Source organism: Stenella coeruleoalba, assembly GCF_951394435.1.
Source record: "Stenella coeruleoalba genome assembly, chromosome: 12".
Classification (NCBI taxonomy): domain Eukaryota; kingdom Metazoa; phylum Chordata; class Mammalia; order Artiodactyla; family Delphinidae; genus Stenella; species Stenella coeruleoalba.
Genome location: NC_137158.1, coordinates 42,152,276 through 42,179,666, shown reverse-complemented (window position 1 = coordinate 42,179,666; position 27,391 = coordinate 42,152,276). Strand labels below are relative to the sequence as shown.

Sequence of the window (27,391 nt, the reverse complement as noted above, 5' to 3'; positions counted from 1 at the left end):
CATAAGTTTATAAATATTTGGAACTTGTAAACACCAAGGGAGGAAAGATGTATTTTAATTTTACAGCAGGATATAGCTAAGAGTAAGAAGATGAAATACAGGATGACTCATTTTTATGGGATTACTATTCTGGTAGGTTGGAAGAATGCCAAGATATAGTTTATCTCTTTTTCAAAATTATGAGCTTCTTGGGCTTCTCTGGTGGTGCAGTGGTTAAGAATCCGCCTGCCAATGCTGGGGACACGGGTTAGAGCCCTGGTCCGGGAAGAGCCCACATGCCTCGGAGCAACTAAGCCAGTGCGCCACAACTACTGAGCCTGAACTCTAGAGCCCGTGAGCCACAACTACTGAGCCCGCGTTCCACGACTACTGAAGCCCACATGCCTAGAGCCCGTGCTCTGCAACAAGAGAATCCACCACAATGAGCAGCCCACCCACTATAACAAAGAGTAGCCCGCGCTCGCCTCAACTAGAGAAAACCCGTGCACAGCAACAAAGACCCAACACAGCCAAAAATAAACAATTAATTAATTAATTATTTTAAAAATAAAGATACTACATGTGGGGGCAATTTGTTATTAATAGACACGTAAAATATACATAGCCAACATGTCATAAACAGCCTACAGCGCTGTTGAAAATCCAGTAAAAATTCTGCCTGAACCAACGGTGTGTCATAAGGAAGAAAAAAAAATATCGCCAAACCAAAACTATGTAGTTTTGCCAGTTAATATGCCAAGATCACCCAGAGTCATTTATTACACATTTCTCTGGAGCTAGAATGTCTGTTGCTTCATTTTAGTTAATCAGCAAGTCCCAAGTTTAAACAACATTTATCATCTCACAGATTCTATGGGTCAGGAATCTAGGTGTGGCTTACTTGGATTCTCTGTGTCAGAGTCTCTTTGAAAGGTTGCAGTCAACTCAAGTCTTGATTGGGAAGAGTCCACTTCTAGTTCACTCACGTGGTTATTTGCAGAATTCACAGGCTGATGGGTGGAGGCCTCCTTGTTTCCTTGTTACGTTGACTTCTCCATAGAGCATCTCAAAACATGGCAGTTCTCTTTACCAGAGTGGCAAACTTGAGAGAGAGAGAGAATGTGTGTTAGCAAGATGGAAGTCACAGTCTTCTGTAAGTTAATCATGGAAGTGACGCCTCATTACTTTTGCCGTATTCTGTTCATTAGAAGTCACTAGGTATAGCCTACACTCAAGAGGAGTAGTTACGTAAGAGTGTGTATACTGGGGGTGGGGATGATTGGAAACCGTGTCTGAAGCTGCGTATCATAGAGTCTGAGAGGCTTTTAAATGATGTTTGGATCCTGTTATTGTCCTTTTAATTTAGTTATAATATAGTATAGAAAATGCAGGAAGCCCCCTCCTTTCATATATAATTTTTTCCATGTATAAAAATTGCTTGTGTAGTAAGAGTTTCGGGATAGTTCTAGAGAGTGAAAAAACATTATAGTGTACCAATTATTCCTTCCCTTTTACGTTCTTCAGTGATTTATTCCCAGAATTTGGTATATGTTCCTTACTTTTCCCCTCCTCTTCTCTTCCCTCCCTCCTGTCCCACCCTGCATTGAACCACAAGTTTAATCCACTTAAATCTGGAGGGTGTGTTCAATTGAGATCCAGTATTTTTCACTTTGAACATACCTAGAGGTTCTTTCTTTGTTATGCAGTCTGAGGCATATGCTTATCACTAATATTAGTACTTTTTTATTTCTATTTTTCTTTTTCACACATTTGTGTAAAGCAAAAGTAAAAATGCAAAGGAAACTTTAAATGATAGCAAATCCTTTGTTTTCCAAGTTTGGTAATGCTGCTGAGTTGTAACAGCTAGCTGACAAGCAGTGAAAGGACAGCATGAAATATAGTCCTTTAGCCAAAAAGAGCATTTGAAGACTTTTTAGGAACAGCACAGCATGAGAATCCAATATATGAAGTCAAAGATGGCCCTCTGTTTTCTACTCAGCTGGAAAAAAAGTGCTGTGCTGTTCTTCTTTGTGAAAGTTTGATTAAAATAAATGCTTGGTTGTTGGAGAATTGTCTAGAAATCTCTCTTTGCCTCACAGCTTCTCTTCATAACTTGTGTGACAAGGAGATGCATCAAGTCTTTAATTTTGTCTGTGCTAAACAGGGCCTGATAAGGCAAATGTTTATAATTCAAAGAAACCCTTAAAATCTTACTGTAGCCATCATGGCAGCATTTTGCAAGCATTTTCATAATGTTTTAGAGTTTTAGCTTTGCTTAGTTCTTATGATATGGGAGCTTTGAGATCCTAGATTAAAAAAAAAATTATTTCCGGACTTCTCTGGTGGTGCAGTGGTTAAGAATCCACCTGCCAATGCAGGGGACACGGGTTCGAGCCCTGGTCCGGGAAGATCCCACATGCCACGGAGCAACTAAGCCCGTGCGCCACAACTACTGAGCCTGCAGTCTAGAGCCTGCGAGCTACAACTACTGAGCCCATGGGCCACAGCTACTGAAGCCCACGCACCTAGAGCCTGTGCTCCGCAACAAGAGAAGCGACTGCAATGAGAAGCCCGCGCACCGCAACGAAGAGTAGCCCCCGCTCGCCACAACTAGAGAAAGCCCACGTGCAGCAACAAAAACCCAACACAGCCAAAAAAAAATAAAAAAAATATTTCCAAGATAGTTAATCTTGCTACTTAAGCCTCAGTTTACTCATTTGTAAAATGGCAATAATGATAAGTGCTTTATATTGTTGTTGATTCCATTGTCTTAGCTCCAGAGTTTCTGAATTCCTCCTGATTTCCTTTCTGTAGAAGCTTCTGTCCATTCTTCTGAATATCATCAGCAGTGCAGCGATGCCCTTTCTTTTAACCACTTGCTTCCCCAGAATTCCTGTAGCCTGATACTCCTCCTAGCCACTTATGCTTTACAGAGTAGAGCCCTACTGTAAATATGTGAAACATGCTTCTTGCTGTTTAAAAAAAAAAAGTAGGCCATGTTTCATCTAGTTTATATTTAAATATTGCTAAATATTTTATATTTTAAAAAGTTTAAAAAAACCGGCTTAAATAGATCAAAGTTAGTGTTTCACTTAACTTTTCATTCTAACAATTCCATGCTAATCAAATGACTATTATTTTTCATTTGATTTATTAACGTTTCACTTGACAAATTGTGACAGAAAGCAGCATTTATTTTAATATGATTTAGTCACCCTAATTTCTTTCAGAATGCAGAGCTAACAATGAAAAAAGTTAAGTATGGCCTGGTTATCTTCCAACCTTCAATTTTAGGTGATTTTGGACAATTACAGATCTTGTCATGCTGAAGAATCACACTAGGGCTTTTGCTGGTGACCTTTGGTTCCTAACTAGTTCCTTAGAGCTGGTCCTCCACAGTCTGTGGCTCAGCTGCTCGTGATGGCAGCCTGAAGGCCTTTGATGGTAGTCATGTCATCTGTGTACAGATGCTTCTACTGCTTCTATACAAGGCCTTGTAAAGATAGGTATGGTAACATTTCTTACAATGCTCTGGATACTGTGACACACAGCTTACAAATGTAAGAAGGTATTATTGAGGTGTGTTCTAGATACGGGGCTGTGATTCTTTCTGGCATGTCAGTTTTTCCATCATCCATACCATAGCCCAGTAACCAGAGCTTGCAGCAGAGTCCTGCACATCTGCTGGTCTGAGTTAGAGCATAGTGCTCTACCATCTTTGACAGGCAGGTGATACACACTAAGAATCGCACTTCTAAGAGGGCCAGCTTCAAAGGGGACGTGGTTTGACTCACAGTGGCTTATGAGGCCTCTGAAGGTTCAGCTCGGCGACAGGGCTCTTTTGATGATCCTGACTTTAGTATAGTTCTCTTAGCCTGTACTGACAAACACATTTCTAGAAGGCTATTTGCCAAGTTAACTTCATAGTCCCTAAAAGGGTATATAGTCAAGATACATTCCACAGTGACAGCAATGGCAGAAACTGGTTAGGAGTGAAGGCGTACAGAAGGAGCCCCAGTACTTTGAGGCCTATGTTTAGAACTGAAGAATCAATTCAGACATACTATTTTATTAAATTAATTTTATTGAAGTAGAATTTATGTACAATAAAATATACCCATTTTAATTACAAATTGATGAATTAGGACAAATGTGTATGCTACCACAGGCATTCTATTTGACCAACACCGTAGGATGATTCAAGATCCCTTACTGAGAATGATGGTGTCTTCGTCAAGAGGGGACCTTGCATTTAAGGACTGATGATTCGTTTCACTGGGAGATTATTTATGATGGTTATTTTGTGTGATCATATTTTCAACTAAGCACACATCTGGGTAGAAGTCTTCTGTTGGTGAGGACTGTAAGTCAATTAAGTATTGTTTATTTGCCAAGTGTGCTTTTGTTCTCATAACCCTGGCTTGGAGTGCATCTCTGAGAGACTTAGGTGCTAAGCCTGGGTCTGCCACTGTGGACAGTGGACTTAGTTGAGGTTATAGGTTTTTTTGTGTTTCTTCATGAGTAAAATGAGAGGGCTGTTTGATAACTTCTACCTCTGGCATTCTTAATTTCTCATGATAATAAGAATGAATTATTTGATTTGAATGTGACTGTCACAAATGTAAATGGAAAACTACTTTCTACCAGTGTTGCTTCTCTGCAGATGGATTGTACTAGTTAATGAACAGGATAGCATCTGTGAATACCTTTGTAGCCTTGTTTCCTGGCCTTGCTGTCAGTGTGGAATATATCTTGATTATACTGTTGGTGACCTTGAAGTTTGTTAGGTAAATTGCCTTCTAGATACATGTGTTTGTCTTGCATAAAGCTTTTTATAAAGGCTGCTTTTTATTGGTTCTTGTTAGAGAAAAGAAAACCTTATCTCTGCTGTTCAGGCCTGTAACCACTCCTAAAAGGCAAAGACAAAGAAGTGCATTGTTAACTGTTGTGCAGAGCTGGGCTGGCAGCTGTTTACCATGAATACCGAGGTTTAATTAACATAAGTACCCGTTACAGATACCTCTAGACCATTTTAAGGTAAAATGAAATTAATCACAGCCTTTAGTATTATAGACTGCTCATTTTAAGACAGCCTACATCTAGTTATTGATACATAATTTCTAACTGGGAAGGAATTTTCGCTGAGAAAGAGCACTTTAAATAGTGGTTAGGTTCTCTGAATACAAAGGCCTATTTAACCCACAGTACACCTAAAGTATGACACTAATAGAACTATGGAACCTAATGTCCATTTTTCTGGATTTCTGTGGGAGAAGTACTGGTTTTTAGACCTAGAATGTTTGCTTTATAAACATATTTCGTCCTTCTAAGGTGTTCCAGACAGTATGCTGGGCACTGGAAATACAGGGATGGGTAAAATACAGTCCCTTTCCTAATGAATGTGTGGTGGGGAAGATACACATAAATTGATAATCATAAAATAGTAAGGTTCAAAAGAGAAACTGTAAAGTATGTTCAGGGATTAGCTATGCATAAGGTACTGAGAGTACAGAAGCATACCTAACCAGTTGGGATGGGGCTCTCTTGGAGGACTGAGCTGAATCTGAAAGGATGAGTAGAAATTTATAAGAATGACTTGGGGGACGTGGGTGGGGAGAACATTCCAGGCAGAGGGGACAGCATGAATAAGGGAATGGGGTAAGAAATTGTGAGCGCTTTGATATTACTGGGGCAAAGCAAAAAAGTAGTGAAAGAAGAGGAAGAAGAAAGAAGTAGGGACCAGATTACAGTGGATCTTAATTGTCACGTTTAGAAGCATGGGTTTTTCCTGTGGTCAGTCAGAGCTGAGCTGGTCAGGTTTTTGCTTGAGAAACACTACTGAGACAGGGATGTGGAGAATTGGTTTGAGGGTGCAGGGATAGCAGCTTTCTCAGGCTGTTGTAATGAGCTGGTTGAGAAATGATGAAGGCCTGAATCAGGTCAGAGGTAATCAAGATGGGGAGGGAGATAGCAGATAAATCTTTAGGAGGTAAGATAATCAGGCCTGAGGATTGGTTAGATTTTAGGAATAAAGGACAGGTGTTCAGACTTCTGCTTTTGTTGATTGAGTGACTGAGAAGGGAATACTATCAGAAAGAGAGACAGTGAAGATTCAGTTTGAACAAGTTGAATTTGAGATGATTGTGGAGATAGCCAGCATACAGTTGACATATCTCTAGATATATAGAAGCTTAGAGACCTAGAGGTATAGATTTTGGAGTCATTGGCATATGAGGGATTGTTGAAACCCTGGACTGAATTAAAATTAGGTCTTTAAAAAATCTATATTCAGAAGTGAGCCTGGCATATTTCATGGTAAGTGCTCACTCTGGCTTCTTAACAATTTCTTTCAAAATTGAGAACTTGCCTACCAAAGGACGATGAATACTGAGCATTGGCAATTTTCATTCATTCATTTAATTGTTCATTCATTCAACAAATCTGTTTTTTTAATTGACATCTGCTGATTGTTTTATTTAATTTTTCACTTTAAAAACAAGACCAAAATCAAAACCTCTGAACTTACACTTTTCAACCTGAAAGAATCAAAGAATATAGTTATAATTCTAAAGTAGCATCAATAAAGCAAGTGTTATTCTTATGAGTGTTAATGGACTATACTGAAAGAAGGTAAAATATAATACTCTTATTTTGTACTTACTTTGAAATGCTGCCACTGAACAGATGTTTATTCTGAAAGATGCTACTATGAAGTTTGCAGACTCAAATACTGATAATCGTTACGTAAAAGTAAATTTATGGAATAACTAGAAAACAGGCTGAATTGGAACCTGTGGATAGTTTTATGATATTAATTAGCAACATTTTTTAAAGATATAGAAAGCTATTGTTTTAATATAAATTAGAAGTTTTAAAACCATCTCCCTTTAGTGCTTTCAATTATCACATAAACCAAAGACCCAAATAATTTCAAATGATCACAGATACTATTTAGGCAAAAATTCTCATGTGTCAGTACTTTTAATGTTGTGCACATCAAATTATAGTAAAAAATGACTATAAAGATGCAGCCCCTCTATTTCCATGAACAGCACACTGCATTACAGTAAACCGAGCTTATATTCAACCATCAAATGTGGTTCTCCCATTATTTCATTTTGTGACGGGTCATTAAGAATATCTTCAAGTCCAATAGTCTCATCATTACCCCTCAAGATATCCAATGAAAGGTTTGAGCTGGGAAGAAATGGAAGACACTGAACCTGCTGCACTGCCTTGAATTCCATTTGTAGTTTTAGTGGAGCAAATAGACCCTGGATGTTTCTCAGTGTGGAAAAGTTCATTTTATCTTGGTTGAGCTGGAAATTTTTTTCTGTTAATTCGAGAGGATGACTGGGCAAAAGTTCATTTTTCACACAAGAAAAATCTTTTTGAAGAAGATCATGACTTTCAAAAGGTCCACTTGCTGAAAGTTCAGTAACTGGAATACTGTCCTTTAGCTGAGATCCAAGTCCTCTGGCATTCACCTTCAACTCGCTCTGCGAACCCATTCAACAAATATTTATTAAACGCTGTATGCCTGGATTTCAGCAGATACATAAAGTGGTGATAGAAATATCTTCCCTGTCCTTTAGGAGGTTGCAGTCACAATAATCAGATTCTCTATATTTTTAAATCCTTTACTGTCAATGAAGTTATTTTAAGAGGTAAAATTATGATAGACTGATGCTACTAGCAAATGACTATTGTGCTTAAGAAAAAAAGCATGTCTCTCACTCTTAGTTCTTTGTCCTGTTTGTTACAATACAGAATCTTATTTGTTCAAGGTGAACAATGGAGAACAGTGTAAAGAAAGGAACATAAACTGAAAATTTTCTCCTGGGAATGTACTTCTGTATGAAATGTGACGAGAGTCATGCCACTTCTGTATTTAAAGAAAAGAATAGTTGTAGCCATTAATATTAGGCTAGCACTGTTCATTGTTCAGAAACTAGTCCAGTTGATGTCTGATCGGTTTTTTCCTATTATTCAGGATTGTAGACAGTTGTGTTTGTTTTTCTGTCTTCTTTACTGGTGCTGATGAGAGTCATCTTGTGGGTTTCATATTTTTGTTCCAAATGTCCTGGTGTAGGAAATGTAAAGCAAATGTAGTAGGATAATTGTATATCTTTAGGCTGTTCTATTTATGATGTGCCAATTAACTGAAATAAATTTAACCCTGTGAAAAAAATTGATTCTATAAAAGGAAAAAGCAAATCTAGAATACATGCAAAACATCATGAATGTACATTCAAGAATTAACTAAATTCTGCTAAAATATAGATATTTCAAGAATAATTTCTGAGTAACCATACTGTTTATCACATTAATTCCCTGACTTTTGCCTTTAAAATACAATTTAACTAAAACGAACCCTGCAGCCTTGATTTGTCTGTCCAATTTTATTGCTGATAACTTGAATATGAGACATCCAACTCCTGCCATTTCTACTGTTTCTATGGTAACTAAAGTGTGCAAACCCAGCAGTATCACTTTCTTTCACAGCTGGCATTTTGTGTTCACAGTAAGAAGAGGGGTTTTAGTAAAGCATAGTCTGTGTTAACTGGGATGTAACTAGGTCAGAACAATTTTGGTATCCTTTTTTCATTCTTTTAGGTTTGTACGTGTGTGTGTGGGTGTGTGTGCATGAGCTGCAGTTTCCTTTGTTTTTTAATAGCATATACCTTCACTTAATTAATCACTGTCAAAGTTAGTCTTTTGAAAATTCAGCATAATATCTGTAAACACAACTCAGTGTGGAATCTTGAGGGTTATATGGAGTTGTTCAGAGACTTGCCCCTAGCCCTGTAGGTCCTTGAGTATTTCCCTTAAGAAGAAGAAAATCGATGTGAAAATGCTTTGAAAAGTTAAATGCATTTTATTTATTTTATTTTCCATTATGATTTATTACAGGCTATTGAATATAGTTCCCTAAGTTAAATGCATTTTCATGGTGATCATGTTATTTATTTTGCTGTTATTGTTGTTATTTTGAAACATCAAGTATCTTATGACCATAACACATTCACTCGTCCTGAAGGGGACAGATAAATCCCAGTTAAGAGGTGTGCATTAAAAAATGATTCCCGGGCTTCCCTGGTGGCGCAGTGGTTTAGAGTCCGCCTGCCGATGCAGGGGACACGGGTTCATGCCCCGGTCAGGGAAGATCCCACGTGCCGCGGAGCGGCTGGGCCCGTGAGCCATGGCCGCTGAGCCTGCGTGTCCGGAGCCTGTGCTCCGCGACGGGAGAGGCCACAACAGTGAGAGGCCCGCGTACCGCAAAAAAAAAAAAAAAAAGATTCCCTCTGTGATTCAAGATTTTTACTTGACTACAGGAACCCTTCTCTATGGATACTGCCCAAGCTCTAGGTTCCTTTCTCAGACTGTACAAAAGAGCTCACAGTCGCTGCTCCCCTAAACCATGTCACCACTTCTGCCCTCATCTCAGGCCTCACTCTTAGAGCTTCCATGGGCTTCAAGTAGATCACGTCAAAGGTATTCTCTACTGTCTTCAGAACTAGCTAGATCCTCTTCTCTCTCTCTCTCTCTCTCCTCATTCCATTGTGGTTGTGCTCATATTCATATTCTCTGTTTCCATATGGTGTGACTGCAGGAACTTCTAATAAGAGCTAACAGTGGTCCAAGATGAACTTCCTGCTTTTCTCCCATTCAGCAGCTCATAATCTATTTTCATTTCTTATACGAAGCAATTTTTGTTCCCTTATATCATGCTTTGTGTTTTTATCTTATATATTTATTTTAAAAGGATTTAATTCCTAAATCCAAAATTTAGGAATTGCGAACAGTGTAACAAATGGTACATAAAATGGTTTATTTGATGATTTTACAATTTAAAAAATTGTTGTATCCCAGAGATTCCCATTCTCACTAAGGCCTTGAAAAATGTACTCTAAATCTGCCTTTACCTTTTTTCCACTTATTTGGGTCTCATTTATTGTGTCTAGCTTCTGTAAATGCACAGAAATTATTTTTTCTGTGTCACCAGTGACCTTCTCATTGTCCCAAGGTTGCCTCTTCTCAGCTTTCATTCTGTTGCACCTGAAGGCTACCTCTTCCTTTTTAAACTCTTAGCTTCTAGAACCCTATGCTGACCGTTTTCTTACCTTGGATGCTCTTTCACCAGTTCTTTCACTGGCTCTTGTTCTTCTACCCTTTATTCCTCTCAGCATTATTTTTTTCTTATATTTTTAAAATACCATTTATCTACTTGTAAACAATACCAAAATATACAAAATCAAACATTATGGAAATATATAATATAGTAGAAAATGGTAATCTCTCCAAACCCTGCTATCAGAGATTGGGCAGGATATATATAAAATAAATTATGCAATTTGTAAAAATTATGGGTAAGATGGATAATATAACAAAACGATGCTAATTCTAGTCATGAAAAACCTAGTCTTTCCGAGCCCCCACGTCATTCTGTCTGACCGGCACCCCTCCCTAACCTTTGCCCCACCCCTCCTCTGCTGCCCCTGGGCAAACTCCCCTCCTCTCACGTTGACTGCAACCGCACTGACCTCCTTGCTCTTTCTCCAGTGAGTCACCCTGCCAGCTCACCAAGGTTTTTCCTCACTTCTCCGAACACCATGATCTTGCTCTGCTGCAGATCTCGTGGCAGCCCTCATCAACTCTCAGAACACAGGCTAGACAGTGCTCAAGAACCCATCCAGGAGCTTCCCTGGTAGCGCAGTGGTTGAGAGTCTGCCTGCCGATGCAGGGGACATGGGTTCGTGCCCCGGTCCGGGAAGATCCCACATGCCGCGGAGCGGCTGGGCCCGTGAGCCATGGCCGCTGAGCCTGCGCGTCTGGAGCCTGTGCTCCGCAGCGGAAGACACCACAATAGTGAGAGGCCCGCGTACCACAAACACACACACACAAAAACAGAAACCCATCCAGTTCTGCTACCCAAATGACTTGTGCCAAAAGCAGAACCACTGCAAACAGCAAGCAAGCACTACCTAGGGTTTCCTTCTCTTTAGAATCATCAGTGCCTTACCACTCTGTTCTCCCCGATGCCCAGTGTTCTCCGTAGCGTGTCTCTGCTTTACCTGTGCCTCAAGCCTTTCAAGTTGCTCTTCCCTTATTACTGCACTTTCTTCACGTCTTATCCCAGATGTTACCTTCTCAGAGAGGCATTATGTAAGTAATTTAAAATTATGCTTAAATGATGTTGGAAATAACACCCTGTCATCCCACTCCCAACAGTACCTATCCCCATTCCTTGCTTTATATATTATCTTACAAAGCATGACAGTCAAGAGCCTATCACTTAACACAATAACTGGAATATTACCAATAGCTTGCTTCTATTTATGTTTTTTCCCTCATCCTGTCCTCTTGTCTCCTCCCAAGAGGTAACAAATATCCTGAATTTTGAACCTATTATTCACTCCTTTTAAAAAATAGGTTTATCACATTTGTATATATGCCTGAACAGAACATTTTTTAGCTTTGCTCGGTTTTAAGTTTTATGAAAATGGCATCCTGTGTATATAGTCTTCTAAAACTTGCTTTTTTTCTCTCAACATAATGCTTCCAAGATCTGAACATTTTTTACTTTTGTTTGTAATTCAGTGATTTTCACTGCTGTTTTAAAATTCATTGTGTGACTCTACCACGATTAATTTCTCCATTTTCCTATTGGCTAGAAATTTGGGTTGCGTCCAGATTTTTTTTTTTTTATTACAAACTGTGCTGCTATGAACATTCTTTGGTGTTTCTAAAAATGGAATTACTGAGTCAAAGGGTATGCAATTGTTCAGTTTTGCAAGATGATGCCAAATTGTTTTCCAAAAAAGTTGTACCAATTTATTCTCCCACCAGCAATGTATTGGAGCTCCCCTGAGCTACTTCCTACTCAACTGTTCTTAATTTTTAACCAATTTACTAGGTGTAAAATGGTATCTCACTGTGATTTTAATTTGCATTTTCCCCATTATTGATGAGGTATAGCATCATCTTTTCATATGCTTAGTGGTTAAACATTTTCTTCTTTTTGTTAAATCCCTGTTTGGATGTTTTGTCCATTTTTCTGTTAGCTTGTATTTTATATTGATTTGTAGGAGTTCTTTATTCTGGATACTAAACCTTTGTTACTGATAAGTGTTGCAAATACTTCTGCCTGTCTGTGCTTTGTCTTTTTATTTTCCTTATCTTTGATGATTGGAAGTTATTTTAATAGACAAATTTATGTCTTTTCTCTTATGGTTATTCTTTGTATCTTGTTTAAGAAATTCTTCCTCACCTCAGAAAGATATTCTCCAGTTTTTTTTTCCTCCAAAGTTTTAAAGTTTTGCTTTTCACATTTAATTCCTTAATCCTCCTGAAATTGTTGTTTATATGATATGAGGTGAGGATTCATTTTACTTATTTTTTTCCCACTTAGATAACCTGTTGTGCCAGCACCACTTATTGATTAGCTCTTCCTTTCTCCACTGATCTGAAGTTCTCTCTCAGTATTTTGGTTCCATCTGGGTTCTCCATTCTCTCCCATTGATCAGTTTGTCTATCCCTGTACTAGAACCACACTGTTTAATCACTATAGCTTTAAAATAAATCTTGATATAATGTTTTGAGCAAGATTCCTCTCCTCATCCCCTACCCCTAACACTTTGTGAATATCTTGGCTATTCTTAGCTCTTTGCTCTTTCACATACATTTTAAAATCAGCTTTTCAAGTTCCACAAGGAAACTCTGATGGAATTTTGATTGAAATTGCATTGAATATACAGAGAAGTATTGGGAGAATTGATGTCTTTACTATATTGAGTCTTCTTATCTATTAACATGAGCTCTTAATTTATTTAGAACTTCTTAATATCATTTAAAACAAGGTTTCAAGGTGTTCTGTATAAAAATCTTGTAAATCTTTTGATATATTTATTTCTAGGCACCTTATACTTTTTTGTTGTTGTTGCTATAGAAATGCTGCCTTTGAAAAATTATATTTCCTAGCTTTTTTTTCCTGATATACAGAAATACAGTTGACTTGTTCATATTGTTCAAGTAGCCAGACATTCTAAACTCTCTTACTTTTGCTAATAATTTGCCTGTAAATACTTTGGGCTTTCTATGTAGATAATTATATTATCTGAAAATAACAATAGTTTTATTTTTGCCTTTCTAATATATATGTCTTTAATTATTGTTTTATAGTAATAGACTTATAGTACAGTGTTGATTTTAGAAGTGTTAATAGTGGGTATTCTTACATTATTCCTGATTTGAAAGGAAATGATTTCAATGTTTCTTTCTTAGTTTTTGATATATACCCATTATCAGGTTAAGGAGGTTTTTTCTAGTCTAACTTGCTGAGAGTTTTTATCATGACTGGGTGTTAAATTTTATGAGCTGCTTTTTCAGCCTCTATCAAGATAATTAAATCATCTTTCTTCTTTAATCTGTCACTGTGGTGATGGACTTATATAGATTTTCTTATATTAAGCCATCCTGGCATTCCTTTTTCTGGATTTGGCTTATTACTATTTTGTTTAATATTTTTGAGTGGAGTTGGCCTGAAGTTTTTCTTTCTTATCCTTTTTTGGTTTTTCTGTCAAGGTTATACTGGCTTTCTAGAATGTGTTGGGAGTATTCCCTCTTCTTCTATTCTCTGAAAACATTTGAATAAAATTGAAACAATCTGTTCATTGAAAATTTGGAGAACTTGCCTCTGTGATCATCTGTTTTCTTGGTAGCAAGATTTTTCTTTTTAACATCTTTATTGGAGTATAATTGCTTTACAATGGTGTGTTAGTTTTTGCTTTAAACAAAGTGAATCAGCTATACATATACATACATCCCCATATCTCCTCCCTCTTGCGTCTCCTTCCCACCCTCCCTATCCCACCCCTCTAGGTGGTCACAGAGCACCAAGCTGATCTCCCTGTGCTATGCAGCTGCTTCCCACTAGCTATCTGTTTTACATTTGGTAGTGTATGTAAGTCCATACCACTCTCTCACTTCGTCCCAGCTTACCCTTTGGTAGCAAGATTTTTAAGTCCAGTTTTACTTTATTTACTACTTCTTGGTTTCTTCAGGTTTTCTAATTCATTTTGAGTCAATTTGTAGGTTACAGTTTCTTGAATTTGCCTATTTTGTATATATTTTTAAATTAATAGATATAGTTTTTTAATAGGGTTCTTTTATCTTTCTAACCTCCACTGAATCTATAGTTATGTTCCTTTTTAAAATTTGTAATATCATCTATTTGCATTTTCTCTCCTTTTGATGTAGTTATCCTAAAGGCTTCATAAATCCTCTCTTGTTCATAAATTCCTGTCCTTACCTTTATACTTCTACTTTCTTTTGTTTTAGTCTGTTGAATTTTGTTTTGTTTTAACTTCTTAACTTAGGCACATAATTATTTTCAGCCTTTCTTCCTAACGTAAATATTTAAGGCTATACATTTCCCTTGTAAGTTCCACAGGTTTTGATAGGTCGTATTATCATTATTCCATTTCTGAGTATTTTAAATTTCTTCGTACTTTCTCCTTTTACCTTTGAATAATTTAGAGGTATTTTTACATTTCCAAATATATGGAGTTTTAGATTTATACTTTTGTAATTGACTTTTTTTGGGGGGGGCTGCATTGGGTCTTCATTGCTGTGCGTGGGCTTTCTCTAGTTGCGACGAGTGTGGGTTTTTCATTGCAGTGGCTTCTCTTGTTGCGGAGCATGGGTTCTAGGCGTGTGAGCTTCAGTAGTTGCAGCACGTGGGCTCAGTAGTTGGCGGCACATGGGCTTCAGTAGTTGTAGAGCGCAGGCTCAGCAGTTGTGGCGCACAGACTTAGTTGCTCCACGGCAAGTGGGATCTTCTAGGACCAGGGATCGAACCTGTGTCCCCTGCATTGGCAGGCTGATTCTTAACCACTGCACCACCAGGGAAGTCCCTGTAATTGACTTTTAACTTAATTTCATTGTGGTCAGAGAACATAGTCTGTTTGATAACAATTCCTTGAAATTTCTTGAGACCTGCTAGTACACTAACAACATTTGTAAATGTTCCATGTATGATTGAAAAAAAAAAAGTGTACTCTCTAATTATTGGGTAAAAAGTTGTGTATATGCCTGTTAGATCAACTTTGTTAATTGTGTCCTTTGGATGGTCTATATCTTACTAATCTTTTGTCTGCTTGACATATCAATTATTGAGAAACGTTTTTGTCTTAAAATGCTTTTGTCTTAAAAGCTATTTTGTCTGACATTACTATAGTTGATTCTTTTAGTAGTTTGCCTGCTTTTTTAATAGCCTTTTACTTTCAGCTTTTATGGTCCTTCCACTTAGATGGATCTCTTGTAAATAGTATGTGAATGGATTAAAGTATGTTTTCAGCAGGAAAATGTATTGTTTTAGTCCTTAGGCCTAAGTTAGGAAGTTTTTCCTACAGAGAGGGTTTCCTTTTGCTTCTTCTGGTTTACTTTAGTCCCCCTGGGAGTCTTGACTGATTGTCAGGGAACAGGCTCAGTTTCTTCACCTTGCTGGTGGTCCAGGGTTCAGTGTCCCGAGTGAAGTGTGTTACTGGCATCTGCTCCCAGGTCCATCCTGCCTTTCCTTCCTTCTCCAGCCCTTATTTGGGGGTGGGGCTGGGGTTGTTGTAGATATCCTTATCTCAGTGGTTCCCGAGACGTTTTGGCACCAGGGACCAGTTTCATGGAAGACAGTTTTTCCATGAATTGGAGTGGGGAGGATGGTGCAGGCGGTAATGCGAGCGATGGGGATCGATGGGGAGCAGCAGATGAAGCTTCGCTCACTTGCCTGCCGCTCACCTCCTGCTGTGCGGCCGGACTGGTACTGGTTTGCGGCCCGGGGGCTGGGGACCCCTGCCTTATCTCTTGTGAGATCAAGGATCCTTCAAGGAACGTTTCTTAGGCAGCATATATATTGTTGTTCTGTAATGGCAGGGTCTCCTAGAGCACCTACTCAGCCATAATACCAGATGCGGAAATCTCTTTGTGTTCTCCTTATTTAATTTTTATCCACAGTACTTATCAATACTGATGTACTGTACATTTGTTATTTATTGCCCTTCTCTTCCCACTAGAATGTAAGCTCCATGAGGTCAAGGATCTTACCTGGTTTTGTTTACTGCTGTATCTCTAGCATCTAAATCACTGCTAGATACTCAATCAGTATTTGTTGAATGAGTGACTATGGAGGGAAGTGAAGGTGGTGCAAAAAGGCAATGCCAAATCTTGAACTTTTCCCTTGAAATGCTCTTATGTGTTGCTCCATGACCATTGTCACAAGTTAGGGACCCCTTACTTTTCCCTTGACTATTGTAACCACTTCCAACTGGTCTCTGTCTCTACTTTGTGGTCCACCTTTCCTTCTCAGTTCATCCTTCACAGTGCTACCAGAGTTTTTTCCTAAATATAGATCTGATTGTCTCACTGTCTTGTCTCGGCTTAGCCTATAGCATAAATTGTAGTTTCTTTAATGTGACGTTTAATTTCCAACATAGTTCCTAGCCTTAGGAATGCTCTACACTGAGCATTCTATGCTCTACTCAAAATCAAAATACTTGTAGGCTCTCCCAGTATGTCATGTCCCTGGGTTTTCTTTGTGACCAGGCTCTTACTTTTAGGGTTCTCTAAGCCTGAAAAGTCATTCTTCTGTTTATGCTTATCAAAATCTTAGGCACTCTTAAATTCATCTAAAGTCATCTCCTTCCTAAAGACTATCCTGATATTCACTGAGAAGAATCATCTATTCCTGGCAATTTATTTTGCTGTTTTGGTACTTTCTGTAATCTGCCTTGTACTCTAAAAAGTAATCTGTCTGTCTTTCCCTACTAGATATTAAACTCCTTGAAGTCAAGGGCTTCATGTTTTATTTCTCTTTGTTTCCTGAAAGTCTGCAGGACAGTATTTTATACATAATGGATCTTTGATAAATAGTTGTTAAACTTGCATTTTGAAGGTTTGGTTTTTTGTCTGATGCATTTTTCTCTTTCTGCTACAGTAAACTAATCTTGTCTCATGTCTTCAATTATCACACTCCAGTGACAATAACTTTCAAATCTAAATCTTTGGGTTTCCCTGGTGGCACAGTGGTTAAGAATCTGCCTGCCAATGCAGGAGACACAGGTTTGAGCCCTGGTCCAGGAAGATCCCACATGCTATGGAGCAACTAAGCCCATGCGCCACAACTACTGATCCTGCGCTCTGGAGCCCACGAGCCACAACTACTGAGCCTGCGTGCTGCAACTACTGAAGCCCATGCACCTAGAGCCCGTGCTCTGCAATAAGAGAAGCCACCACAATGAGAAGGCCGCGCACTGCAATGAAGAGTAGCCCCCGCACCGCAACTAGAGAATGCCCGCATGCAGCAGTAAAGACCCAGCGCAGCCAAAAATAAATAAATAAAATATAAATTTATTTTTAAAAAAAATCTAAATCTTCCTATTTCCACTCCCCTGGCTAGTACAACTAGGCCTCTCATATCACTCAAACTCAATGTGCCATCTCCTTCTCTTTGTTGTTCCCCCTCCCAAATCAGTACCTCTCATAAATTTTCTATCACAAGGGCACCATTCTTCCAGTCACATAAACTCAAAACCTTAATGAAATCTTTATCACCCTTTGTCTTAATCTTCTGCCTTCAACTAGTCACAAAGTCCTGTTAATTTCTCCTTTAAAATGTTCCTCAGCTCCATAACTCCCTCGTCATTTCAGCTGAGAAGTCCTTGGATGAAGCGCTTATCACCTTACACCCAGTTCTGATACCTCCCTCTTTCCTGTAATCTCACTGCCTGTAATGTGTACAAAGGTCCGATTACTTCACCTGGCAGTTAAGACTCTGCAGGGTCTAGGTTCATTTTACCACCTCCAACATGAGTCCTCTGCCTTCTGTCAAGTCAGACTTATTACTCTCTCCTAAGCTTGCGGAGCACAGGTTGCGGAGCACAGGCTCCGGACGCGCAGGCCAGCGGCCATGGCTCACGGGCCCAGCCACTCCGCGGCATGTGGGATCTTCCCGGACCGGACACGAACCCGTGTCCCCTGCATCGGCAGGTGGACTCTCAACCACTGCGCCACCAGGGAAGCCCAGCCCTTACCTTTCTTCTGCTCTGCCATTCTAGCTTCTGTTCATTTTTCAGGATCTGGATAATGGACATAGCCGCTGCCCCACCTCCAGTGAACATTTCCCTTAACAATGGAAGCTCTTGTTAATCAGTTCCTTCTTTGAACTTTTTTTTTCTTTAATGCTTATTGTTTTCATTGAAACTTTAAAAAGAGCTGGAAAATTGGAAGAGATCTTAAAAGTAATCTAGTTTAGCCTCTAACCCAAGATCTCAGTCCTCTCCATAACTCATAATTAGCATTACCTTCTAGAATTATACAAAACTTCTGATATTTCTTTCTACTTATGTAGTGAGCATCTGGAGGTTAGGAACTTGGTTTACTGTGCCTTTATTTTTCCTCTTAATTCTTTGTATGGTTAGTATGGTTGGTTCTTTCTCCCTAGAAGACACTAAAAATATATTCATTGATTAAATAAATGAATCATAAATTTTTCTCTCCAAAGAGTTTGCAGAGGAGACTTACTTGCCCAAAAGTGTGTATCTTCACAGTTTCTCTGTTTCCAAATGTCTACAAAAAAGGATGACTTAAAAGATGCTGGATACATTTGCAGCCTACTCTTTTCTTTATATAGCTCTGTATTAGCCTTGGCTTTTATTTTCCTACATCTTGAGATTATATTTGGAATTTCTCACTTTTACATGAACTATGGCTGAAAATGTGTATGAATTTTAATGGAGTCTGCTGAATGTTTACCATGTTTTCCTATAGTAGTAGCTTAGAAATATTTAGCAAGGAATATTCCACTTGATTCATTTAAATGAAGGTAGTTATATTGTGGCTGGAAATTTTATGTAAAAATTTTCAACCACAAAAGCCCTTTATTGTGGGCAGCAATAGGACAGCTTATAATTTGTGCAGGTTTAAGAATTATTCTTACTCTTTACTTTTGTGGGGTAAATAGAAATGATAGCTTTAATTCCTTTGTGATTTTTTTGTATGATATGATTTTGAAAATAAGATGTTTCTATAGCAAGGATGTTTTTGGAAAGTTAGTGCTAACTTCAAGTATGTCAAATGCTTTAACTATATAGAGGGTACTTGATATTCAACTATAGTTTTGATGAAAATCCAAAAGTGATATTTTCATATTATAAGAACTTTTTTCCATTTTAGAGCATGTCAAAAGAATAAATATAGTAATTTGAATGCTCTATTTTTATTTCTAGAAACCAGCAAATATCCTAGTAATGGGAGAAGGTCCTGAGAGGGGGAGAGTCAAAATAGGTAGGTAATTATTTCTAAAATAATTTACTAAGAAACTGAAGTGACTGCAAAGATGGTTTCCCTTTTTAATACTCTTATTTAAGTAGTTAATTTAAAAATTAATTCCTCATAATATTTGTAGAAAAGATGTTGGGAAATGTAGATAGATAGTTTGTAAAATCCCTCAGATTTATTCCCAAAATAAGGTTCTATAATTCTAAGCTGAAGCAAGCAAAAAATTCATTCCCATACAATACCCCAAGTGTGTGTTTATGCTACTGTTACTGTCCTGCACAGTCACCCTAAACATAATCTCTGAATCTTACTTTTGTCTCAGCTTTACCAAATGTTTCCCGGAATACATCCCTCTCACCCTGACCTAGTACATACAGATCTTCACAGATACCTCCCCCCGCCCTCCCCTCCCTCCACCACATGTCCTGTGCCAGGTACCAACATATCTTTTCCAAATGAATGTATATATTTATAGACTCTCTTGCTTGCCAGTCTTAGATTAAGGCACTGGCAGAAGTCTTGTCTCTGTATTAAAAATTTCTTTGCAACTTGAAAGTTCTGAAAGAAATTGCCATCATTTATACCTATGACATATTTGGGGAGAAAATGAGCTAAGAAATGCTTTGTTCTAATTTCTTATAATAGAACTTAACATTTATTGAATGTCCAATGCTTTTTAGAAAGATCTTAAAGTAAATTTTGTTTCAGCAACCTGCTTTCTTTGCTGTTAGAATATATCATGGTCGAAGTGGTGTGGAATTGTGCTAACTTGACATACTACAAATTCATTCTGTCCTGCTTCAACCAAGCGTGCCCTGCTGCTTGGTTTTCTACTTCTTCAATTAATTCACTAGCCCAGTTCCTGAAGAAGCTGTTCTAAACCAACATTTCTTTCTTTAAACCTCTACTCTGACTTTACTGAGATTGAGTCATAAAAAAATTCTGTTGTTGTTAGTTAAGAACCAGGTGGCTGCTTTCCTTCCCTTTCCACTTTCCTTCCTCCTCCCTCCCATCCCCTTTCTACCGCTCCTCACTTTTCTGTTTCACTCTCACACTTTTACTTGGAGGCATTTATTGAGTACCTAGTTTTTCTAGACCCTCGTGAAAGGGAAATAAAGGATGGTCCTTCTATGGGGGACACTAAGATAGATACTTTCAAACGTTATCTCATTTGCTTTACACAACCACCCTCTATGGTAGATACTGCAGATAAGGAAAGCTGGATTTAGAGAGACTGTAGCTTACTCAGCCTTTCAAAGGAAGGACTTGAATTCCAAGTCTGGGGTCTCTTTCCCTCCAAACACTGCTGCCTAGTGATATCGGAGTTATCTGGTATGACCTCACTGACCACTTTTTGTCAGCACAGCTCTGCCTTTGAAACAGTCTCAGAGAAAGAGTGTCTCTTTCTCCTAAGTCCTATCTGATGTCCTTCCTAGCTTCTAAATATCTTCCTGCTGTACTTGAGCCCTTCTTATTACAGTATCTCCATTCTCTCCTTCTCAAGTTTCTCCTCTTCTCCTTTAAACATTCATAATCCTCACCCCAATTTTTTTTAACATCTTTATTGGAGTATAATTGCTTCACATTGTTGTGTTAGTTTCTGCTGTATGACAAAGTGAATCAGCTATACGTGTACATATATCCCCATATCCCCTCCCTCTTGCATTCCCTCCCACCCTCCCTATCCCACCCCTCTAGGTGGTCACAAAGCACCGAGCTGATCTCCCTGTGCTATGCAGCTGCTTCCCACTAGCTATCTATTTTACATTTGGTAGTGTGTGTGTGTCAGTGCTACTCTCTCACTTCGTCCCAGCTTACCCTTCCCCCTCCCCCTGTCCTCAAGTCCATTCTCTATGTCTGCGTCTTTATTCCTGTCCTGCCCCTAGGTTCTTCAGAACCTTTTTTTTTTTTAGATTCTATATATATATGTTAGCATACAGTATTTGTTTTTCTGACTTACATCACTCTATATGACAGTCTCTAGGTCCATCCACCTCACTACAAATAACTCAATTTCGTTTCTTTTTATGGCTGAGTAATATTCCATTGTATATATGTGCCACATCTTCTTTATCCATTCATCTGTCGATGGACACTTAGGTTGTCTCCATCTCCGGGCTATTGTAAATAGAGCTGCAATGAACACTGTAGTACATGACTCTTTTTGAATTACGGTTTTCTCAGGGTATATGCCCAGTAGTGGGATTGCTGGGTCGTATGGTAGTTCTACTTTTAGTTTTTTAAGGAACCTCCATACTGTTCTCCATAGTCCTCACCCCAGTTTAACATAAATTTTCTCATATCCATTTTGTTTTCTTTACAATTTGTTCAATTTTTCCCCTTGTTCCTCTACTTCTAAAATACATGATGTTTACGCATTGTTTTCACTTACCCTAATTTGTTATTATCTGATGTCTTAATTCTGCCCCTCTATTGAAACTGCTCTCTAAAAGGCCATCTATGATATCTGTCTTACCAAATCTAATGGCCTGTGTTTAGTTGTTGTTTTCCTTTACTGTCTTGTTATTTGTTCTTCTGGCTAGTCTGGCCTTGTGACCGTCTTTTCCTTTGGTCTATATGACATCATGTAATTCTATTTTTCTATCTACTACTTTTGCTGTTACTTCTGTATTTTATTCATTTTTGCCTCTTATTCCTATTACCCTTTTGTTTCAAGACAGCCTACGTACTGGCTTGGGACATGGCCTCCCTCCACAATGACTTCTTTAGGGAATTGATATGTTGTGGCCTCAAAAGCTTGGGTTCTATGAAAATGATTCTGAGATCTGCATCTCAGATTCTATTCTCTCACCCTAGATGAAATGTTTATCTCTATTTGGGTGTTCTGCTGGCAACCTATATTGCATTAATTCCAAACCAAATTCATCATCATCATCTTACACTTTCCCATGCGGTACCAGTCATCACATTTATGCCAGTCACCAAACTTAATGTCTTCTCCTTATTCTCCCAAATAGCCCTACTACTCCTCAACATAAATTGTGTATTCTAGCCAGGCCAGTTAATTGCCTTATTGTTAAGAGTTTTAGGATTATAATTCTATCCAAGATTAAAGATAAAATCAGGGTTAAAAGTAAGCAATAATTGGTATTAAAGGTCTAGTGAACGATTAATCTAGTTGATTAAATTGTTTTTAAATTTTGTTTTAATAGCACATTATTTTTTAAAAAAATCAGTAATGCTCTGATGTCTATGCTTCACACTTTATAACAGTTCTTTTTTGACTGAAAGGGAAAGAAAGCATAGTCAAATGGAAAACATACTGTGCCCTTCCCTGTATCTGAGGCTTCCCCTCCCCAGCAACCTGAAGACTTCCAGGCCTTACCTAAAATGCTCATCGCCGCCTTTACTGCTCACAATGATCCATCCTTCAGAATCCAGCTCAAGTTCCACTTTCGATTTAGTCCACTCCTACAAATGTTTATCAGACATTGTTCCAGATAAAACTGTGAAGGAGACATAACCCCTTCCCTCAAGGGACTTCAAGTCTAGTAGAAACCAGCAGCAACTCTCCTTTAGTCTTACAGTACTTATCCTTTTTATTTTTATCTACTCCATGTATTTTGTCATCTCACCTTCATGTAAGCTCCTTGGCAGTAGACACTGCCTTCTGCTGCTTTTCTATCATTTGATACTGTCTAATTAGCACCCACACCAGAATTTTACTACCCCTGTCTGTTGAATTGAACAATTTCACTCATATCTATTAGGAAACACCTATTAGGTGTTTATATCATAAACTCACTCATATCTATTAGGAAACACCTATTAGGAAAATAGGTGTTAGGAATGTTTAGGCTAATTACCTTTTGTCTAAATTAGTAATTATTTGAAAAATGGTTTGAAACTCCTTTAAAGTTCATACAATAGATGGGAATTGTTTTTAAGAATATTTATTGTTTCGTCTGGCCTTGATTTCATTTTTCAGTGAATAGATGTGGCTTATATAAAACTTAGAAGGTGGAGAATAAGGGGAGAAATACTGGCTTTAGCCTTTACTTAAAAATAGCATGCTTTTCTATGTATGAAAGAGTATTCCATCATATTACTTTGCCATCAACAACAATCAGCATCTACTAAATATATAGAGCAGTGCTTTGAGGTAGGTGTAATATTGGTAGAATGGTTTTGAATATATGCGTTTGCTATAGGGAAATTTGCTTAAGAAAGTGTAGGCATCAGCATAGGCATCTTTGGGTAGCTTTATTTTTTAAGACCTGGGTCCTCCAAAGCATTCTCAGAAAGTCTTGTAAATTATTCAAACTCTAAAGAAACAAAGTCACTGTAAATTAAAAATTTAATGTATATCATAGTATATTGGTTTTAGATTAAATGATACTCTGTAGTTGAAACTTTACTGTACTATTTTGCATTGTATAGTACACTAGGGACCCTTATACAGTCAAAATATACTTACTGTGAATCTATTTCATATTATAGAGGTTTATCATTTTTGTGATTTTTGCCTTTGTGACATGCAGTTATCATATGTGTAATCTATTGGATATCAGTTCCATGGTTAAGAATGTAGCTGCTAAATTATAACATGCTTTTTGTTTGTAAACTGGCATTTTCACTTCCTATCCCTGTGACTTTGGGCAAGTCATTGAACTGCTTTGGGCCTTAGATTCTTCATCACAGAAGTGTGGCAAGGGCAGTACTTATTAAACCAGCATTCTTATGAGGATTAGACGAAGTGATGTATGATGTATGTGAAAACCATTTGTAAATCTGAAGTGCTTTATAGGTATAAGGTATTTATTCTTTAGGAAATCTTAAGAAAATTAGTCACCAACACCTTATTGTAGTAATAGTCTTTTTACTACTTTTGTGCACCTCTAATATTTTAGTTATCTTTGGTATAGACCTTTGTTAAATGCTGAATTATAACATTCTCTCTTATGTGTTCTGTGTTCTTGGAACCATGTATGTGATGTGCTGATAACTATACAACAACTGGCTCTCTGGGGGGAAAAACCCCAATTTGTAGCATTTGCTGTTTTCCATGATGTAAATACTCCCACCATAGCCAATTTCAAGCCACAAACATGACGTTACTGAACAGAGTTCAAAAGATGTTTATGAATTGGCTCTGCTGGGTCCATGAGAGCCAACCAACTCTAGCACACACTGAACTAAGATATAGTCAGGTTTTTTCGATATATAGGCATACAGAAATCATAATCAATCATGGAAACTTTTAGACTATTTTCTATTTTTAAAATATTTAAGAATATTATTCTGTCTCTGAAAGCCAGGAATCTGAAGTCAGACCTGGATTCTAATTCTGACTCTGTAGTTACTAGTTCTATGACCTTGGACAAGTCAGAATATCTCTAAGCCTCAGTTTCTTCATCAGTAAAATAAGCACAATAGTAGTATCTACCTCAGAAGGGGAGATTTGGTGCCTGGTACAGACCACTGGTTGAAAAGAGAGGAAAAAGGATTGCTTTATAAGGTTAGTGGCTATTGTCATCAACCTTGCATGGTTATAAGAGCATGCCAACCTGATTTCTTATTATTTTATTTTTTAGCTGACATGGGTTTTGCCAGATTATTCAATTCTCCTCTAAAGCCACTAGCAGATTTGGATCCAGTAGTTGTGACTTTTTGGTATCGGGCTCCAGAACTTTTGCTTGGTGCAAGGCATTATACAAAGGCCATTGGTAAGTTAGTCTAAAATGATTTACTTATAGTTGGTAAGTATTACATTATCATATCATTATCATATGATATTGCATTATCATAAATACTAAATGGTATAATAATAAAGCTGCTTTGTAAAAACCACTTTAAATTTCTTTGTAAAAGTCCTGTTGTTTATATTCCCAGATTTTGTAATCTGGTAGATTTGGATTTTTAACTGTATAGGAGAATGTGATTCCTTTAAAAAAAGAAATTTTCTTTCAGAGGATAGAAGTATCTGATCTTGTTGAGTTGCTATAGAAACAATAACATGCAAATGTTATTTTTTACTTACTATCAATCAGAAGAACTGGAGAGAGGTTTAGACTTGTTTTCTTCACAAAAAGAAAAAAACAGAAAAACGGGAGTAGTGTAGTTATTGGAGAGAGCCCCTTCTATTTGGGGAAAAGTTAGTCAGTCAGTCCTTTCCTAAGCAAGAAACAATATGACTAATCTTTCTCTCTTGCCATTACAGTTTTCAGAATGGCAGTTTCTCCATTAAGGTAGGAAATAGAGCCTGGGTAGATTAGCTGTGCTCAGCATCTTGCCATCTCACCAAGTGAAAAAACTGAGTAAGAAAACCTGTTATAAACATACTCTGTAAAATTTTAAGTCTCCTTCAGAACAGAGGCATCAGAGATTTTGCTACCTGTCATTACAGTGTCCTCAGAGGTCCCAGCTGCTAATTGAGGGAGTCAGGAAGAGAGAGCTGTCCTCAGACCTAGATATTGCTTTAAAGGAGGTAAAAAGAGAGGGGAGGGAGGGAGTAAATAGTACTGTTAATGTGAAGGGCTAGTTCTGTAAGGTACTTAAATTTGCTCTAAGTGTGTTTCTTTAAATTTTCCTTTTCTTGAATTTTCTGTTTACTTGTATTAGACTAATATCTGTTTTGTTTAGCCGCTTTTGTTGAGTTCTATTTGATAAAGGCACTTAAGCTGTAAAATTATTAAAAATAGACAAGTCAGCTCAATCCTTTTTCTGTTAAGCTTATGAAAAACCTGCTGGCAGCCAAAGAACTATAAATGAAGTTCTCACGTTTGAAAAGATTAGACTCATAATTAACCTATTCATGGGTAAAAAGGGAAACAAAAATATAGTAACGTCCTCATTCGTCAGGAGGTCTGATTTCTGCAAAACTCAGATACCCAGAACACATTTATACTTTCTTTGTCTAGGGATTCAGACACTAGCACAGTGCGGAATATTATAATTCTCCGTAAATACTGCTAAAGGATTTTGTTAAATTAGTGAAAAAGGCTATGAGTAGCCACAGCACTGTGAGGAAAACCAGTTTGTGTTTGATAGTAGAGGAGTGTGAGACTGACCTTAGACCTGTCCCCTGGCAGTTGAGCTTATAGTAATAAGGCCCCTTACCAGAGGCTGCCACTCTGTCTGCCAAGGACAGTGGCAGCTGTCTTTGAATAAAGGAGAACTACAAAAAGCAAATGGAAGGGATGGAGCGGTCCTTAGAATGAGGAGTGAAAATCAGACCCTGACTCTATTTACATTCCAATGAATGACTTTTACTGAGGGGCTATATTTTTGAGACATTTAGAATTATGTTTGCTTTTTCTGTTATTAGGTCTCTCTATTGAGAACAGTAAAATCTAGACAATCTCAGAAGGTACCAGAGGATAGGAAGAAACCAAATGTAAGCCAGAGAGAAGGGGAGTGTCAGTTGGAAGCAACAGGGGGTGCCTTAGAACAGGACTGATGATGAGATAACCCAGGGCATAGGGTGGGAGTACAGGATGTGACAACAGCAGACACCCATGTGCATTGGGCTCTTACCAAGCACTGTGCAGTCTATGTCTAGAAGGGAGATTTCCAGGAAGAAAAGGCAGGTTCAGCCAAAAACCAACTAAATGATGCCCCACCAAAATCTGTCTCACTCTGAGATTCTTAGCAAACCCATGGTAGTGAGGCCTCTGTTTAACAGGTACCACTGGTGATTCTGTTGTGTGTGGTCCCCACACTTTCAGAAGCATAGTTTTATGAATATTTTCTGATTAACTGCTCTACTGTTGGAATAAAAAATAGATGTGTTTTTTTGGAAATAAAGGTAATTGGGTATGAATTGGAAACCAACTATATTTCTTATTTCCTCAGGGTAAAGAGAACTGAAATTGAATTTTAACCAGCTTGCGACTTACTTGCTCAGTAAAAATAAGATTTACGAATTAAAGATAAAAACATAATTGCTAATTTCTAATTTTAGTCAAGTCCCAATTACTTATTCTGGATAGCAGTTAAGAAAAAAGCTAAGACATAGAAAAAGAGTAATCCCCACATTAGTTATCTTCAGGCTTGAAGTGTATTCATAGCAGATGTAATAAATACACACACGTTCACTCATTCTTTTTTTTTAATTTATTTA

At 37.9% G+C, this 27,391-nt stretch overlaps 2 protein-coding genes across 5 annotated transcripts in view; one reads left to right on the top strand and one right to left on the bottom strand.

The window, feature by feature from the left end:
• The window catches only part of CDK19 (cyclin dependent kinase 19), a 179,609-nt gene that overhangs the window by 136,260 nt on the left and 15,958 nt on the right, over window positions 1-27,391 (top strand). For 3 of the 4 annotated variants that reach the window (XM_079939305.1, XM_079939306.1, XM_079939307.1), the window contains exons 5-6: window positions 19,257-19,314; window positions 24,864-24,995. In XM_079939305.1, coding sequence (XP_079795431.1) covers window positions 19,257-19,314; window positions 24,864-24,995 — 190 coding nt within the window. The remainder of the gene's footprint in view (window positions 1-19,256; window positions 19,315-24,863; window positions 24,996-27,391) is intronic. The other variant, XM_079939308.1, reaches the window with a different exon arrangement.
• On the bottom strand, window positions 6,134-7,644 carry LOC307195465 (proteasome maturation protein-like). The gene has a single exon (XM_079939594.1). The coding sequence runs from the start codon at window positions 7,488-7,490 to the stop codon at window positions 7,041-7,043; it is 450 nt and encodes a 149-aa protein (XP_079795720.1). The 5' UTR covers window positions 7,491-7,644; the 3' UTR covers window positions 6,134-7,040.

Bases quoted from the DNA above. Each gene is read 5' to 3' on its own strand.
- LOC307195465 (XM_079939594.1), bottom strand. From the start codon at position 7,490: ATGGGTTCGCAGAGCGAGTTGAAGGTGAATGCCAGAGGACTTGGATCT.